General features: G+C 40.6%; 3 protein-coding genes across 4 annotated transcripts in view; 2 read left to right on the forward strand and 1 right to left on the reverse strand.

The window, feature by feature from the left end:
- The window catches only part of LOC102204402 (kinesin-like protein KIF1B), a gene marked incomplete at its 5' end in the record, with an annotated part of 6353 nt that extends 6319 nt beyond the window's left edge, over window positions 1–34 (forward strand). The window contains one exon of the mRNA XM_013910789.1: window positions 3–34. Coding sequence (XP_013766243.1) covers window positions 3–34 — 32 coding nt within the window. The remainder of the gene's footprint in view (window positions 1–2) is intronic.
- Window positions 35–2590: 2556 nt separating this feature from the next.
- On the forward strand, window positions 2591–7908 carry pgd (phosphogluconate dehydrogenase). Its single transcript, XM_005732923.1, has 13 exons — window positions 2591–2745; window positions 3161–3236; window positions 3325–3504; window positions 3598–3663; window positions 3746–3864; window positions 3950–4019; window positions 4110–4244; window positions 4355–4544; window positions 5547–5677; window positions 5855–5988; window positions 6507–6606; window positions 7091–7213; window positions 7395–7908. The coding sequence occupies exons 1-13, from the start codon at window positions 2738–2740 to the stop codon at window positions 7512–7514; spliced, it is 1452 nt and encodes a 483-aa protein (XP_005732980.1). The 5' UTR covers window positions 2591–2737; the 3' UTR covers window positions 7515–7908.
- Window positions 7909–13039: 5131 nt separating this feature from the next.
- On the reverse strand, window positions 13040–18153 carry tardbpa (TAR DNA binding protein a). Of its 2 annotated transcripts, XR_311722.2 has the most exons (7): window positions 17394–18151; window positions 16582–16745; window positions 16323–16463; window positions 15811–15981; window positions 15447–15531; window positions 14479–14625; window positions 13040–13643 (listed from the first exon to the last, which is right to left on the reverse strand). XR_311722.2 is itself a non-coding variant. In XM_005732924.2 (5 exons), the coding sequence occupies exons 1-5, from the start codon at window positions 17632–17634 to the stop codon at window positions 15058–15060; spliced, it is 1191 nt and encodes a 396-aa protein (XP_005732981.1). In that variant the 5' UTR covers window positions 17635–18153; the 3' UTR covers window positions 14557–15057. The 2 variants fall into 2 exon arrangements, 1 of the variants encoding a protein (XP_005732981.1); XM_005732924.2 differs by lacking the exon at window positions 13040–13643 and having other exon boundaries at window positions 14557–15531; window positions 17394–18153.
- Window positions 18154–18170: the final 17 nt, after the last annotated feature.

Genomic DNA, 18170 nt, shown 5'->3' on the forward strand with positions numbered 1-18170 from the left:
AGATCTTCTGATGTTTGGTGTCATCTTCCTGTGATCTCCTGTGAACAGGTGGATTAATTCACTTAAAGTTTATGTATGTAGCACCAAATCGCAGCAGTTGCTGAACACTTTAAGGTAAACACTCTAGAATAATTATGGAGGCACAACATTTGAAGCTCCTATCCTTTTATCCCACATACCCAAAAGTTAGTTATATGATAAATAGCCCTGTGTTTGTTTACTTGATTTGTATAATGCAAAGTGGTGATAATGCCCAGGAAGTTGTTACTTCATTATGTCATTTTTTTTTTCTTTTAAAGTACGTCCTCATATGGCGATTATTTTTTTTTATTTATTTATTTTTTGTAATGCCATAAAACAAGTCATTGTTTACAAAAAAAATGTACATTTTATTGGGCAGAATGAGGTAAACAGTGAAGAAAAGTATGAGATACAGAGCATAGGATCTCCCGAGACTATGGCAACTAGAAATATTGTATACATGTGTGTGTATTAAGGACTGACACAGACAAAGAATTAATCATACAATGAAGCAATGTCATTTTTGTTTATTTATAAACAGGATAAAACCATTCAAGTATTGAGTCATGAATAAAACAGCAACCTCTGGTCTGCTAATTGGGAAACAGAGGATGTCGGTGTATTTTTCAGTGCTAGTTGTCCAAATTGAGTGAGATGACTTTACATTTGAATAGATTTGATTACAAGTTATATTTAGTTTTAATTGAATGCAGTTCAATTTGATTTACATTAAGCCAATTCACAACATATAAACTTGCAATATATGGTAAGATAAAGGTTGTGCAATAATACAGAGAAAGCCCCGACAATCAAATGATCCCCTATGGCGAAGCACTTGGCAACAGTGGGAAGGAAGAACTCCATTTTCGGCAGAACCAGGCTCAGGGAGGGGCACAGTCTGCCTCGACTGGTTGGGGGTGGGGTAAGAAAATGAAACGAAACTCACGTCATCGCCCTGTAAGTAAAAACAAATAGGAGCCAGAACCATCATCCCAGAAGCTGCCCTGGCTTACAGCCATGGAGACCCTCTCCCAACACGGCTGCACCCAGTGAACAACAGTGAGACACTACTGACAAATGCAGGCAGTGGTATACATCTACCCTGCTGTCAATCACACACATTGTCTCCTACTGTCGCCATTCCTGCTGTCGGGACTGGGTCGCCACATCACGCTGACTGGTCAGTCTCCGCGGCATGATCGTGGGGGTGCGACCCTTCTTTTTGGCTTGGCCTTCCTGCCTTCCTCTTCCCATCTGGGGCCTCTCTGCTTCCACTGCTCAGCTTGCTTCCTTTTCATAAGTCCTATAAACAGCTGAAAGGACACCTCTGGACACACCCATCCCTCAGCAAGTGATCACAATCAGCTAATTTCTCCCATGCCCAGCAAATCCACAGTGGATTAAAACAATGTAAAATAACACACTAAAAACATGTGACACAAACAGCATAAAATCATGCAAATAAAAACTACACTTACAAATAAACACTAAAATCAGAATAAAACCAATATAAGAAATAAATACACATTTCTACTGTGTGAAACTTACATGCATCACCAACTGAACCTTTATGTTAACGTTTAAAGCTCCAACTGAACCTCATTTAATTTTGCAGTAATTTTCAAACAAAGACAGCCAAGAACATCTTTCCTGTGCCAGAATGTGTGAAATATAACTTAACATGAAAAGAATCAATGTCTACTCCATCCATATCCTCTGTCTGTAATGCATTGAGCTAGTTAGCAACAGGAAAATTGACTAAAATTATTAGATTGTGCTGTTGCATAATCTACTAAAAATATATAGGCAATTCTTCTTCTAGAAAACTTGCTGGGCGTGTAATCATTTCAGTATATATACTGAAATCATAAAATTTAGATGTTGTGATAAGAAGGACATTTGCTAATGATTCTTTTAAAAAACAGCTGAAGACATTTTTATTTAGAAAAGCATTTACTTAATTTGTTTACTTATGTTGTTTTTATTGTTTTACATTACTGTTACATTGTTTTATATTTCCATTAAGCACTTTGCGATTTTTATCTGTGAAAAGCGCTATATAAATAAATTTTACTTACTTACTTACTAAACAGCTAAAAAAAATGGGCTTATCTTCTGCATTTGTGATTAAAAGATGAAATACACAATGTACTTGTTCAGATTTTCACCAGAGAAAAAGAAAACGGAATTCATTGACTTATAGATATATAGACACATAGTCTATTGTGGCGCAAGCGCAGCTCTCGGGTCTGACGCATTTGACCGCTGCCAATAGAAACGAGGTGTCCAACTGGGAGACTGACAAGGCAAAATCATCAAGTTAAAATGTTGTTCTTAAACTTACTAGTCAAGACAAGTTTGACTGTCTGGATACTTAAAGAGGAAAATCCATTTCTGAAACAGGTCCCTCATCAAGCAGACGTATGGCGTGCACTGAAGCTTCGTGAGTGACTTCCGGGGAAGCCAACAGGAAAAGCGATAGCTCTGCTCAGAATTCTAGACCAATCAAATTTAGCCTCGGACGTGGCTTGTTTGCAGAAAGCTCTTCGATTGGTTCTTGCTCTACGTGGGCGTACCTAAGAGTCTCAGTCAAGTTTAGATGAGAACGAGGAAGTGGAAAACGAGCAAGGAGGAAATCTGAAGGAAAGGACTGGTGTGCGAGCTCGACTGTCATTTTAATACAGTTACCTTACAGTTACTTTGCCCACAGAACACAATGGCTGAGTAAGTCCTCCACTTGTTTCTTTGTTTCTTCTTCTGTTGTGTCTTTTTTGTACAAAGTCGGGGCAATAGAAAGGTTATACCTACTAGTTGAGGTTCTTTTGTTTTTCTCCTTTGCTGAGAGTAATCTTCTTTAGTAGTTAATGCTAACGGTGCTGTTATCTGACCGGGGTCAGCTTTAGAGTTTGGTAGAAATATGTGTGGTCTGTGCAGCACTGAATGGGGTGATGGTCGCTATGGACTCTGGGAAATTAAAGGGATCTTCGGAGTGAGGACTCTGAAGCCCATGTTTTAATTTACTTGAAATAAAAATACACTGGATGACTTGAGGGATAGTAGACAGAAGGCTGTTTTGATAATTACCCTGAAGCCAGACTATCCGATCTTCTCACCTGTGATGTGATTCTTGTTTCCTCAGAGCAGACATTGCACTAATTGGTTTGGCCGTCATGGGCCAGAACCTCATCATGAACATGAATGACCACGGCTTTGTGGTAAGTTGATGCCTCCTGTGTGTGTTGCTGCTACTCCCTGCATAACCTGTTCCACTTTTCTTTCACTCATTCAATATCTTTCCAACAGGTCTGCGCTTACAACCGTACTGTGTCCAAGGTGCATGACTTCCTGCAGAACGAGGCTAAAGGCTCCAAGGTGATTGGAGCAGAATCTCTGGAAGACATGGTGACCAAGCTCAAGAAGCCCAGGAGGATCATCCTGCTGGTCAAGGCTGGACAGGCTGTGGATGACTTCATTGACAAGCTGGTGAGCAGTCAGTCCTGAACTAGGCTAAAGTTTAGAAACTGCATCCGACCTGCATATATTTATTGGGTTTGTACTACATCTGTTAATTCTCAGGTTCCTCTTCTTGAGGCTGGGGACATCATCATTGATGGTGGCAACTCTGAATACAGAGACACGACAGTAAGTCATAAACATTCACTGTGGAGCAAAACCTCTTTATTTCAGAGTATATCACCATAGCTCATGCACTTCTATCCTATAGCGGCGGTGCAAGAGTCTGAAAGAGAAGGGCCTGCTGTTTGTTGGCAGTGGAGTGAGTGGTGGAGAGGAGGGTGCACGCTATGGACCCTCACTCATGCCTGGTGGGCATAAAGAGGCCTGGTAAGTCGTCAGCTTCATTTCATGTGTGTTAAAAATCAGTGAACATTTATCAATTGCAGAGTGTAACTTAATGTTTATTTTATAGGCCATACATAAAGGACATCTTCCAGAGCATCGCTGCCAAAGTTGGAACAGGAGAGCCTTGTTGTGACTGGGTGAGTGATGTATATTTAATGTTTATTAAATATATATTTGTTGTTATTATTATGCCAAATCATCTAACAAATATTGTGTGGCTTGAGCAGGTTGGCGATGAGGGTGCGGGTCATTTTGTGAAAATGGTCCATAACGGCATTGAGTATGGAGATATGCAGCTGATCTGTGAGGCCTATCACCTGATGAAGGATGTCTTGGGTATGGACCATGATGAGATGGCAAAGGTGCGCTTGTTGTACTTCTATGACACCGCTTTCACATTTGTCTGGCAGTATTAATTATGTAAAATATAAAGACAATATGTGTTTTTTGATTTTTTGTTTTGTTTTTTAAGGCTTTTGACAGCTGGAACAAGACTGAGCTGGACTCCTTCCTGATTGAGATCACAGCTAACATCCTTAAATACAAAGACTCTGACGGTAAACATCTGCTACCCAAAATCCGCGACAGTGCTGGACAGAAAGGCACAGGGAAGTGGACGGCCATTTCAGCCCTCGAGTACGGGACACCTGTCACACTGATCGGTAAGAGGAAGAAAGGAGGCTTAAAGCAATGAACTACTCATAAAGGCTAGTGTCATGTACCAATACTGCAAAAGCCACTTATCAAATTACCCTTTAATGATCAGATTTCTTGGGCTTATACTTTGGATCTGTCAGCTGGCAAACACAGCATTGGCTGTGAGCCTCTTTTAGAGAATGTGATCAATATGTTGTTGCCTGTAAGAAGCTTGAAGGCTATTCTGATGGCATGTCAGGTGACATAAAGGGGATTTGGCTTTGGTCTTTGCTGTGACTGTATCATAGTCTGTTTCATAAACAGACCTAAACAAGAAGCAAGCTTTATATGATTAACTTTAAAAGCATGCAGGGTAAACTATATGGAAAATGTATCCAATGTACCCACAAGTGAGATTTTTTTTTTAAATTGCTGTGTTTGCATGTTCCCTGTCTGTGTTGGATACCCTGCTGTGATAGAGAGGGATGGGTGCAGAATAAAAGGCTTCATTGTGTGAGAACTAAGCCTATCAGGGCGAAGCAGCATGCACAGGAGGCGCTCTCACCCAGCAGGGATCACATTCCTCACTAGGACAGTTTTTACGTTATAGAGCAGTGCAGGTTTTAGCAAGTCATGCTGACCCAACAGGTTTTTTTTTTTTTTCCCTACTGTCCTCAGTTAGTGGCAAGGAAATGATCCTCTCTAATCTGGGAAACCTTGAGTTTGTCTGCTGTAGCTTTGGCACGCCTGCTTTACCAAACACTATTGCAAACACTGCTGAGTCATGCTGTCGCTCGAGCGTTGGCTGATAGCACAGAGTCGCTGTGACTATCAGCTTGGAAATTCTATGCAATGCTTTGTCATTTTTTGAGATCTCGGGAAACCTAAATTACTATTTAAACAAAAAAAAGCAAAAAAAAAGAAGCTGGGCAGTTAGTTTATGTGACACTCAAAGCGGTGTGTGTAGTATATGCACTAATGCTGTCCCTCTTCTTTCCTCTCCTTTCTTTCATCCTCTTGTCTCCCAGGGGAGGCTGTCTTTGCCAGATGTCTGTCTTCTCTAAAGGATGAGAGAGTGGAGGCCAGCCGCAGCCTGTCTGGGCCACAGGGGGTCAAATTCAGCGGCAACAAGGCTACCTTCCTAGAAGACATCAGAAAGGTAAAACCCACAGTAAATGCATTTACTCTAAATGGGCCAGTTTAGGGCAGCATGCTACAGAGAGGCCAAAGTAAAAATGTTTGCGCACCCTTTGAGATTAACAGGTATCAGAAGTGATGAATAGAGATTTTAAACACTGAAAGTAATATGAAAATTGTTATGTTTTCATTTGTCCAGGCCCTGTATGCGTCCAAGATCATTTCCTACGCGCAGGGATTCATGCTGCTGCGCCAGGCAGCCAACGAGTTTGGCTGGACGCTCAACTATGGTGCGATCGCCCTGATGTGGAGAGGAGGCTGCATCATTCGAAGGTACTTTTGCCCTCATGTGTCCACACAGCAGAAGTTTGCCTCACTTCCATGTTGTGCAAAAGTTTCAACACTGTTGTCCAAACAGTGGGGGCGAGAGGCCTTGTTAAGAAAGCCCAACAAAAACAGAAGTTTTTGTTGCTTAAGATTTAAGAACATTTGAGTTAAGCTGCAGTTTCTTTAAGTGCAAGAAAAACCTTTTGCAGTGCCATAAGGTTGTAAAATTGCCTTTTTGTCAATGTGTTGTAATGTTAAAGTGAGAAAAGAGAGGAACAAAAGGACTCTTCCCATAAAATCATATTGAGAGACAAGAATGAGGAAATTGTGATTGTGACACTGGTTTACTTTGTGTAACCTGGCACAGTTGTTGCACAATCGCACATTTAACACTCATAATTTGCAGTGTACAGTCACCAGCCAGCTAATGGGGATGAAGTTCTCAAAGGGCATTGAACTTTGTTTAAATGGAGTTTTTATTACAGTATGTCTGGAGAACATTAACACTGCTTTTCCTCTTCCAGTGTCTTCTTGGGTAAAATCAAAGAGGCTTTCGACAGGAACGCCGAGCTGCAGAACTTGCTGCTGGACACTTTCTTCAGTAACGCTGTGCAAGACTGCCAGGTATGAGGAAGTGGCCAAGCAATAACCTGCAATCACCACATTGACAAAGGCACAAAAAAACAAGTTATTTCCTCTTTTTTTTTAAATATAGAAAAGGAGTGAAGCAACAGTACGACTTGTCTTGTAGTCACCAGCCCTCTGGTTGATTTGTGATATAGTGGTCTGGGTTCCCTTTACATTAAACTGATGAACTAATTAAAAGTGTGTGAAGATGATCAGAATTGAATCCATCCCAATAGACCCAAGTACACAATACATTTTTTTTCTTCTTCTCCCCTTCCCACTTTACAGGTTTTTCCTTTGCAAGTTTTGCAGTCATAGTGAGTCCTGCAGAATTTGAGCTGATGAAAAATGCTGCAGTGATTGTTTTGGTTACCAAAAGCCTTGAGATGACCTCTAATTTATGACCAGATTCACAGTGATTTAATTTGGTCCTGTAAACAAACTTAATTATGTCTTCATTCTGTTTACTCTCCTGCTGTAGGAGTCATGGCGCAGAACAGTCAGCACTGGAGTCCAACATGGCATCCCCATGCCCTGTTTCACTACCGCTCTGTCCTTCTATGATGGCTACAGACATGACAAGCTGCCTGCCAACCTTCTCCAGGTAACACAATTCTGGAAACGGTCACGCCTCCACTATAGGAGGTATATCACAATAAAAGATCCCTTGTAGCTCGAGCCTTGTGCTGGAATCTAGATGCTATAAAATCCTTTTTTCTTTTGGTTAAAATATTTTAAGGATTTGCAGATTTTAAAAAGGTAACTGTATCTGGCTTTGTTTTTAGGCTCAGAGGGACTACTTTGGAGCCCACACATATGAGCTACTCTCAAACCCCGGTCATTTCATCCACACCAACTGGACAGGTCATGGTGGAAATGTCTCCTCTTCATCCTACAATGCTTAAGGGAGATCTTCACAACACCCAAAAACAAACACAATGGAAGACCGAGGACGAGGGGACGTTATCAACAAGTGAAGATTTTAAACATTCCATCTTTCAACTTTCCACCATCTAGGACCCAGAATCTACTTCAACCAACTTTTTACTTCTCACAGAGACTTGTTGCGGTTATATTTATCAAGAGGTGGAACAATAGATTATGTGCACTGTAGACACCTCCTGTGTATTTTGATGTAGTCAGAGGGGATGTGTGACTCCATCTCGATATTACACAGGCCGCCAGGATACTGTTCCACAGTCATGTTGGGCACGGGGTCCACGGTGTTAACACTGGATTAAGGTGAACCCTTGCACTGTGCTGTGTTAGGCTAAATAAAGATTTTCAATCCCTCTATAATTAGCTTGAATGGTCCTTAACTGTCTGGATGCTGTAAACAGGATTGAAGTGTGTGATACTAAATAAGGCAACAAGTTCCAGAGGACCGTGATATATAATCGTGACCTGCATTTTAAAGGCAAAGACATTCTGATCTACATAACCATTTAACACTGACGAAGACATAATTTATAAAACAACTTTATTTTAAAAACACCAAGTAGCTCCACACGTCTGATACGGTGGAGTTTCACACCACATGACACTCCTGACGCAACCCTAAAGGGGATGTGTCTCCGGTGGGAATTGAACCAGCAATCTTTTGCTTGCCAAGTGAATGCACTGCCAATTCCAGATGGTAAGAATAATTAAAATCTGTAGCTACACGTACCGATCTGTATCAAAAGAATATCAAAAATATTAACAGGTCACCACAGTGAAATGACAAATAAACCATTTCATGTGTTGTCTTTTCAGAGGTTGTCCAGCAGGTGGCCCTAAGACCCTGACACATTTCTTTACACATGCACAAACTCATGTTAACACTACTAAACCCTTCACTGTTTTAGTGGACACCAACGTGGAGACTTATTCAATGATACTGTAGCATACAGTACAATAAACTGTGAGACAACACAATGTTAGGTTGCTCTACAATTTAAATAACATGGGAGAAACTGACTTCAAATACAGCAGGTCACTATAAAAATTACAGCACAAGTTCAAAGACTCATTTAAAACTCAGCATCACAAGTTTCCCTAAGGCGACATTACTGTAACTGATTTAAAGGATTAAGATGCTGTAGTGTCCGGCCTCCATATACTCATACATTACTATAATACGGTGAACACAACACCATCATTAAACCCTATCCTGGGTCTGGACTATTTAGGATTGGCTTTGAAACCTTAGAAACAATTCTTAGATAAATAAACCGCTGTTTATTGGGTATACCGGTTAAACTGCGCATCAATGCAAATAGTTAATCAGCCAGTCAGATAGCAGCAAATCAATGCATGCAGGCTTGTAGATGTGGTCAAGACAACCTATTGAAATTCAAACCAAACATCAGAATGGGGAAGAAAGGTGATTTAAGCGACTTTAAACGTGGCAGGGTTGTTGGTGCCAGACAGGATGGTGTTAGTATTGCCAAAACTGCTAATAGAAGTAGATTTTTCTGCACAATCATCTCTAGGGTTTACAGAAAATGGTCTGGAAAAAGAAAGTAACAAGTGAGCAGCAGTTCTCTGTTGATATCAGAGGTCAGAGGAGAATGGCCGAACTGCTCATAAGAAGGCAATAGAGCGGCCAAATAACCACTCATTACAACTAAGGTATGCAGAAGAGCATCTATGAATACGCAACACCTCAAAGCCTGAAGGAAATGGGCTACCTCCAGCAACTCCCACGTGTCTTCGGTCAGCATCACTCAGAGGCCTTTAGCCTAATTTTTTAATCTGTGCTTTCATAAAAGTGTTATTTTTAGACATTTACTACTACTGGAGAGAAGAGACGAGGGTGTAAAGCCTGTCAAAGTTTTTAATATTTTGTCTTCAAAACTGGAAAATGGCCAAATGTCACTGGCTTTCATTTAGCCAGCTCCTCGTGAGCACTTATTTGGCTGGAGACGTTTGTTTTAGAAAAAATGTGCTAATTGTTTGAGTTGCAGAAGGTCGTTTTTTGGCAAGACAATGGCTGCTGCAGCAGAAGTAGTTCTCAAAGAAGTGCTTAAAACAACACTTTTCCAGAGACAGTGGGCAGCATACACAACATGAAAGCATGGAGTTGTGTCAGTGTTTCAGGTTGCTGGTGGTGTAATGTTATTATAGAGTTCACTTTAGGCTCTTTAGTATCAAATGAGCATTGTTTCACCTTATCCACAGTGTACCTGATGGCTGCTTCCATTAGGATATAACCCTATCACAAAGCTCAAATCATCTCAAACTGGTCTGAGCGAGTTCACTGTACTCAAATGGCCCCCACAGTCACCAATGCTCAGACAGGAAGAGCACCTTTTGGATGCAGTGAAACCTATGAACCTACCTATGAAGCGCCTTGAGGCGACTTTTGTTGTGATTTGGCGCTATATAAATAAAATTGAATTGAATTGAAACAGAGTCAGATCCCGGATGTACATGTCAGAAACCTGCAGCAACGATGTGCTGTAATCATGTCAATAAGGACCAAAATCTTGAAGGCTTTTTCCATCACCGTCCTGAATCTGTGCTACAGAGACTTAAAACATTTCTGAAAGCAAAAGGGGGCCCGACACAGTACTAGTAAGGTACATCTAATGAAGTGAGTGTGAATATTCAACCTCCTAAGATCTGAACTCTTTTAAAGGTAATAATTTTTAATTTCTCTTTGCTATTTGGGCTGATTGGGGCCTGATGAAATTACCTTCATTTCCTGTACTGGTCTACAGTTAGCTGCCCATTAGAAGCATAAAACACCTTCTCACCTTAAACACATTCAACTCTCCAGAATTACTCACCTCAGTTTCTACGTTCATAAAGTGTATTTTATAACAATCTTGATTTAAAAGAAAAAACAACCCAAAAAACCAAAATGTAATCCTTTAAGCACTTCAGGCTTGTCAGGAAATTCCCAGCCGCTCTAAAAAGAGTCTTGTGCTAACAAGACTGCTTTAACTCGTACAGCAGTGATGGTTGTTGTACCTGACAGGAGTGTGTCACAGCTGTTATTACACCTGCTGCTAAACAGTAAACAAAGCCTCGCCTCAGTGCACCTGCGCTGCAATAGCTTTGGTGATTACCATATTGATGTTAACATCAGGCTTTCATTTGGCCATCTTGGGACGCTTCAAAGAGCTCATTTGACTCTTCATGTCAGAGCTTTGATCCTGAAAGGGTACACAGCAGAACAAAAACAATATAAACTGCGTCATTTCAATGCTTAACTACATATATACACTTCGAGTACCATAAACATGCAGCTTTATTATCAGAGCGAAGCTCGCTACAATAGGGCCTTGTATTCTTAATGCGGCCTGACGCCATGCAGGGGTTGCATTAGAGCACAAGAGGCTGTTAGAGCTCAGTTAAGGCAGGGCAGGTGCAAGATGACACCTCTGAGTCATGTGCAGACAAAGCAGGCACCAAGGAGACACCAGACAGCGTGATGACGATGCAGGAGGAGGAGGAGGACTGGATGACGGTCAACACTGATTTTAGTCAAGATCAAACCCCAAATCAGAATCATTTCTATAAATCATTTAAGACACATTAAAAACAGCATTTTACATACGGGTCCAGTGCTGAAAATTTATGTGGTTTCATGGGCCCTTAAAAAGCAAGCAGCTCAGTAATTGTGCTTGTGTACTAAAATACTGGCTGGCAAAGCTTCGTTACAGTTAATTTGCTTAATTTAAAAGGCAGAAGATTTTAGTTTTTTAAAAATTCTTCTTTAGAACTTGAACGTTTATTGTAGTCAAGTACATTAAAGTAAATTACAAACTGGTTATAATGAAAGAAGTTATCACACAATGCAGTGGTGGCTCATTGTTATTGAGATAATACAAATACAGAAAGTCACAACTCTTAAGTGTTAAAGGCTTGAATACTTCTGCTTCGTGACATAAAGCAAATTAAATACAAGTACAAAACATAATGATAGATTATGCTTTCTAAATGTTGTGTAAAATTTCCAAATTACTTATAGGAATAGCAGAACAGAAGAAACAGCTTTGAACTCTGTGCTTACATCACAATAAATCACAAAAAAAAACCCATAAAAATGCGTGGGTACGTGGAGAGAGGTTTAATTTGGATCGAACTGACGTCAATTGGAAGTGCGTCACGCTTGAGGGTGTATGAATGAGGCTGCAGGGCTTAAAATATGATCTAACTAACTGAGACTGAGTGCAGCAGGTGTAGTAAGAGTGAGATTATTTTGTCTGGTACGTCAATATTACGCTCCACCAACCACTGACAACCTGGGACTGATGGAACAAGAGGTTTGGGCGTATGCACACTTGGTTCTCCACTTTAATTTAAATTATAAAAACAAAAATCTAGGTACAATTTTGCTTGCAAGTCATATGAAAATACAGAATTTTTTCTCATGGACCCATTTGTTTAATTCAGATAAACAGTCCTGGTGCATACCTCTGACAATACAGCAGAGAGCACTCTCAGAAACCAGACTGCATCCTGGAAAAGATCAGGCTGAGACAAATTCCTCTGGAAAACCTTTGCAACCTGCTTGCAGTGGGAGAAACCACATTAAATCACACTGTGAGAAAGGTTATTCTCTATGGGGAATTTGAGTTCTAGGAGGACCTTTTAAAGATCATGGCTGTGTTATGTTTAAGCACAAAGAAAATATTTAAACCCACTATCTTGTACTTCTGGTATTATTGCAGAGTAATTCTGAGAGATGTACAGACTTCTCTGTTATTCATTTAATTTTTTTTAGGTAAAACTTAAACTGATCTGGTTTTGATGCCCTTTTTCAGTTCTTAAAAAAATAAATAAATCACAATTTCTGCATTTATGTACAGTTTTAATGAGCTCATCTCAAATAATTTCACACCAAAAATAAGTTTGCAGAAATCTTGTCAGACAGCCCATAAAAACACATGGTTTCCACACATTATTAAAAGTAATTTAGAGTGTAAAAGATTTTAGATAAAAGTTGTTTTTGGAAAAAAACAACAACCTGCTTTCACATAAATACAACCTTTAGAGACGCATTCCTGATTGTCAACTGATGATTTGTACGTTTAGTTTCATAGTAGTCTTGAGTGTGCAGAGAAATTTTCACAAACTCTTACAGCCGTTTAAAAATGGAAAGTATCAACAAATTTTAATATATGAAGGGGATGTGAGAGTCCTGTCCAACAATCAGCAAAAACTGTACAACAGCACCATCATCAGGAGGGAAATATAAATTACATCCACCAACAAAGACTGTAAAAGAGTCTGTTTATATAGTCAATCTTCTATATACATTATATATGAGCTAGCTTTCTGCAGGATGCTAGAGCCGTTTTAACAAAAAGACTAAATCTGAATTGTATCCGTGTTTTCAAATAAATCCTAAAAAGAGATATGGATTAAAAGCAAGGAAAACTAGAGATTATGGCCTGAAAAAAAGTCACATTTTATCTACATTGAGAGACCACAATGATTAAAAACTCCAAACCTTTATTTAACAATGCAATACTAATATGTCAGAATACAATGTGTGAATTGCTGCTGTTCAGTCAGTTAAGTCCCTTTGATGAAAAAAAGAAAAAGAACAGCCAGGTGATACATTTCAGTCACTTAACAATCAAGGTAAACAGAACTAGACAGCTTCCTGCTACACCGATATCATTTTTAACCACATCAAACACCCGACTGGTTAATACTTTGATGTCAGTGACTGTTGGGAGACAAAAGAATAAAGTGTTTACTGACAAACACCCAGTTTTAGAAAGGCAAGACCTGTCTCACAGATTGGGGACCAGACAAAGGAATGATCGCTGCCAAGCAGCAGGTGTTACTTTCGTCCCAACTGTGACATCTTTATGTATGACAAAAAAACCCAAAAATACCTTGATTGTCACAGAGTATGGTCCGCTCTAAATTTGGTGGTCCAAGGTTTCTTGCAAGTGAGGTGAAGAAGATCCTTTTCAGGATTAAGGTTCATTGTGGTTTGCACCGGCACACCCAACAAAGGCTTCGTCTTCCACGCAACTGACTCCAACCTTCACTCAGACGAAAACCTGGGCTTTCCGTGTCCGAGGTCCCTATACATGTGAATTAAAGTGTTGGCAGTTCAATTAATGTAAAGTAAGTTAAAAATAATTGACTATCAAGAGGGCATTATACCTAGTCAAATTCAATTTTATTTCAGACTTCCCTTTATTCACAAAACATAGAAAATGCATTCGTAACCACTTCAAACACAAACTTTCAATGGGAACTTGTCAAACATTCACCACATCAACTTCTGAGCTCGCTTTCAAACTTCAGCACTCTTTCAGTGTCCCGCAACCCCACCCACCCACACAGACTTCACTAGCACAAGGTCACATTTTCACACAGAGAGGGTGGTAACAAGGAGAAAGTAAAGCACACAACCAGACACAGCATTCACGTCAAATCAGATAGCAGGAGAAGGCTACAAAAGGATACAAATACTCATAGCACTTGACATTTCACTGTGATTTTAAAGATTTAAGGTTGATAGAAAACAATGAGAGAAAGAGACCGTAGGGATCTCGAGATGCAATAAATGTCCTTGTGATGGCCATGGTGAACACACTCGTACTGGTTTCTTCCTCTCACACTCGCACAAAGCCACAGGTTCTTCTCAACTCTCGCAGGCATTTGTCTCTTTTGAATTAAAAAAACAAAACAAACCAAAAGAAAAACAAACAACAAAAAAAGAAAAAACTCCGCACCAACAGTCCTACTCACACCGCTTTCTTTCATTTCGCTCTCCCGTTCGCTCACTCTCACTCGGGCCAACACCAATCCCACTCACTGATCTCAAAAAGTGACAACAGCAGACAAAATTTCTATATCCCAAAAATTAAAAAAAATTAAAAAAGGGGGAGAGGAAAAAAAGACAACACCCACCGTCTAATACAGTATATGCAGAGTGAAGCTGTGTTCTTGGATGACAAAGCATTTACACATGGGAGGAGGGGAAATGATACTGAGATCTGTCGAACATTGCTGCCAATGAGGCGCTTCCTCCCGGGAAATTGGGAAAGAGTTGGTGAACTGCAGAAGAGATTTCCATGAAGGCGTTTCCAAAAGATGTCAAACAAAAACAAAGATAAAATCAAATGCATACATACATATATATATACTTATATGTAATTATAGAAAGCCCATCATTTCACAAGAGGCAATCAGGGGGCTCTTGAGATACTCGTGCATGTTTATAAATTATTTTATCCTGCATGCACAGTAAATTTGTGTAACATATTCTCAAAAAACAAAACCAGGTAGTGTGGCAGCTTCCACTAACAAACTACACTTCTCACCCATTCAATGCATGACTACGTAAGTCACACACAAGTATAAATTTCCTCTTTAACAAAATAAAAGGCAGTGTATTTTTTCTTTTTTAAATAACATAATATCTAAGCCATTCCCCCTCATATGTATACTTACCAGGTCAGCCTTATAGCAACAGAAAGAGTTAGCTATCTACATTCCCCAACTAGAAGACTTAGACTCCATAGATGCACCAAAGCCAGAGCTGAAGCCGCTGCTGGAGGCCGTGTTAGTGCCCGCAGCCCAACCAAGGCTAGCTGAGTTTGGGCTGCTGTAACTGGTGCTCGCAGAGCTATAGGTCTGGTCTCTGGTTGTAGTGGCTGTGCCTGCCGTTGTGGTCAGACCCTGCTGGTTAGCCAGCATGCCCATCATTCCCCAACTGCTCTGCAGCGCTGCCTGAGCAGCTGCGACCATGGCTGGGTTTAGACCGAGAGCCCCGAAGTTAACCCCTCCGCTACCGCTGCCTAGTCCACCGCGATTACTGCCATAGCCCTGATTGAACCCACCAGCCCCAAAACGCCCTCGATCCATCATTTGCCTACTATTATTGTGTTTGGGCTCAGCATTGGAGATGTGCACACTGACACCCTTGATGATCAGGTCCTCTCCGCACAGAGCTTGGGCAACCTGAGAAAGAAATGAGTTACTAAGTCTGTGTATCTTTTTTTTCCTTACAGGTAAATAAATACTCCGTACACTATAAATACCAGGTATCATGAGGTATTTACAGTATAAATCTGTAATTGAGCTCTCATGTTTTCCACTACTACACCAAACTTATATGCATATAATTACTGACATTATAGATTTTTGTTTTATCTAAACATACATATTAGGTCTTTCTCACTCTTCCTGTATAATACCATCTACTCATATTCAAAGCCCGTCATTTAAGGTCACTCTTACCTGGTCATCAGCAAATGTGACAAAAGCAAACGCCCGGAAAGGTTTGGGAATGAAGACGTCTGTGACTTCACCATACTGCATGAAGTACTGCCTCAGATCATCGGTTGTCATGTCCTCTGTGCAGCGACCAACAAAGATTTTACGGCTGCGCATCGGCTCATCGGGACATGCCTGAAAGGAAGAACGGGCACCACCATTTCATTTTAAGTCATGCTGCTCAACAATCCAGATTCAGTTTTACAAAATCTAATCAACATTTGTAACCTGTGTTAAACGTTTTTTTAAAAAATCCACTGCGATGACTTTAAAACGCCTGCTTGTAAGTGTGGAAACCCAATCCTTATCTGAAGTGAATGCATGTGAACGTGTGACACAGATCAACAAGCAGTAACAGGTGCTGTAAGCCTACATATAAACCTAAAAATGAATTTATACCAAACCTTATTCACTGAAGAAATCAATTTCTACCAAAGCACTTCTTTGAGACACGGTAAAAATCGTGCCCAACCCACCTTTGAATTGGGAAGTTTACAGTCACACCATCTCCCGTCAATCATGTGTCGCTGAGCGATGACTTTGGTTTGCGTCTCGTAGTCGGTGAACCGGACGAACCCAAAACCTTTTGAATTGCCAGTTTTTGCATCTCTCTTCACCTGAAAATGGGCGAAGTGAGCAAATTCATTAATACACAAACAAAAGTCATACCCTTGTTGCGCTCAATGTCTAGAAAAGAACTGAGAAAACAGTCACAGTCACATGACACATCAATACCTGCACCATGATGACCTCTCCAAAGGTACTGAAATAATCCTTGAGGTCTTGTTCTGTTGTTTTCCATGGCAACCCGAGGACAATAAGATCCGATGTCTTCTGAAAGCCCCTTTTAATTTTCACAACTGTGGCAGCGTCTATTTCCTCCATCTTTCTTTTGTTATCTATGAAGAATAAATAAATCATGCCAGTGAGAAAAAAGCAATCAAAAAACCCTTGTCTTATATATTTACAAAGCTCCCCTAAATTAAAAACAAACAAACAAACAAACAAAAAACCGAAATACAACTGTGTTCACTATTTCAATAACATGTTGCCATAACAGCAATAACTAATCTGTTATAATTTTCCACAGTTGTCACAACCTTGCTGCAGGATTTGATCACATTCAGTAAGCAAGCTATTAAATACAGAGCTTTAATCCAGTTCAGTCACCTGCCTCACAATGTTTTTTGTTGGTGTCATTTGTGTTTTTTTAGACCAATCTAATACAGTAATCTCTCTTTAAAGTATCTTTTGGAGGCTCCAGTTTGTGATGCTGCTGAATTTTGTAATATAATACTACTGTACAGTCACAAACATTTTTTATACGAGTTAAAATACAGCGCAGGTGTTGGGCAAAGCAGCTTCACTACAATATGAACAACACCTTTATGTTCAAATTTGGACCAATCCCGAGCATTAAAGCGTTAATTGTAATACGATGTATTGGTACTTTTAACCAGTTATAGTCAAATCAACTTAACAGGCAGTTTGTGGGCAGGGTTGTCAATTTGCTTACATGTTTATAATGACACAAACACCTGGCATACCTTTGGGGTAATTGACAATGTACACTAGGTTTCCCCAGTCGTTCTCCGGTGGGTGCAGGACACCCTCCACAAGCCGGACTCCCCTCATGCACTGGGTCTCTGGGTTTCTGTATCGCAACCCGCAAGCCCCTGGAAACTGCGCTGCTACAGATGACAGCAAAACAGTGCCATCGTCCTCTGACGGGATCTCCATGGGTTCTTCATTTTCTTCCTCAGCCACCCGAATGTAAAGCTCTGACATGGTGTCCAGGATGGCTGAGCTCTGGTCCAAGCACGGTCAGCTGAGAGAGCTCAAGTTATCAGTAAACACCGGAGTGGTGCGAGCGGATCTGCCCCTGGCTTTTAGTTTACTTCTGTTAACTGTGCGCGAAGCTAATGTAACACAAGCGCAGACACGCGAACTGCGTGAAACAGTCACTCTGCGACTCTTTCGCGTTTAACAGCTGGTGGCATGAAAGCCGGGACGCTTTCTTTGCCAGAAATGACACTCGTAAACAAGTTAGCCAGCTAGCCACTGAGCTAGCACACTCAAGTCAGCTCGAAAAATGAATGGCCGACCAGTTTTACAACGCGCTGTCAACAAATACACGACTCCTCCTCGTGCTTACGAGCACGTGGCCGAAAACTGTACGTCAATAACAACTTCGACGAGTTATCGACTTCGACGCAATTTCACCACCAAAGCGAGTATATCAATACAGCTGCACGCGGCTAACCTCTTTTAACCTCAAGCTAGCTAACAAAATGGCTGCTGATGCTCACCTTGTAAAGATGACA

Source organism: Pundamilia nyererei, unplaced genomic scaffold (genome assembly GCF_000239375.1).
Source record: "Pundamilia nyererei isolate P.nyererei 1_Seehausen unplaced genomic scaffold, PunNye1.0 scaffold00049, whole genome shotgun sequence".
NCBI classification, from domain to species: Eukaryota; Metazoa; Chordata; class Actinopteri; order Cichliformes; family Cichlidae; genus Pundamilia; species Pundamilia nyererei.

Bases quoted from the DNA above. Each gene is read 5' to 3' on its own strand.
- pgd (XM_005732923.1), top strand. The intron at 3,505-3,597 runs GTGAGCAGTCAG...GTTAATTCTCAG, and splicing joins ATGACTTCATTGACAAGCTG to GTTCCTCTTCTTGAGGCTGG. The intron at 3,664-3,745 runs GTAAGTCATAAA...TCTATCCTATAG, and splicing joins CTGAATACAGAGACACGACA to CGGCGGTGCAAGAGTCTGAA.
- tardbpa (XM_005732924.2), bottom strand. From the start codon at position 17,634: ATGTCAGAGCTTTACATTCGGGTGGCTGAGGAAGAAAATGAAGAACCC. The intron at 15,982-16,322 runs GTGGGTTGGGCA...TCTTCCTTTCAG, and splicing joins GTAAACTTCCCAATTCAAAG to GCATGTCCCGATGAGCCGAT. The intron at 15,532-15,810 runs GTAAGAGTGACC...TTTCTTTCTCAG, and splicing joins TCACATTTGCTGATGACCAG to GTTGCCCAAGCTCTGTGCGG.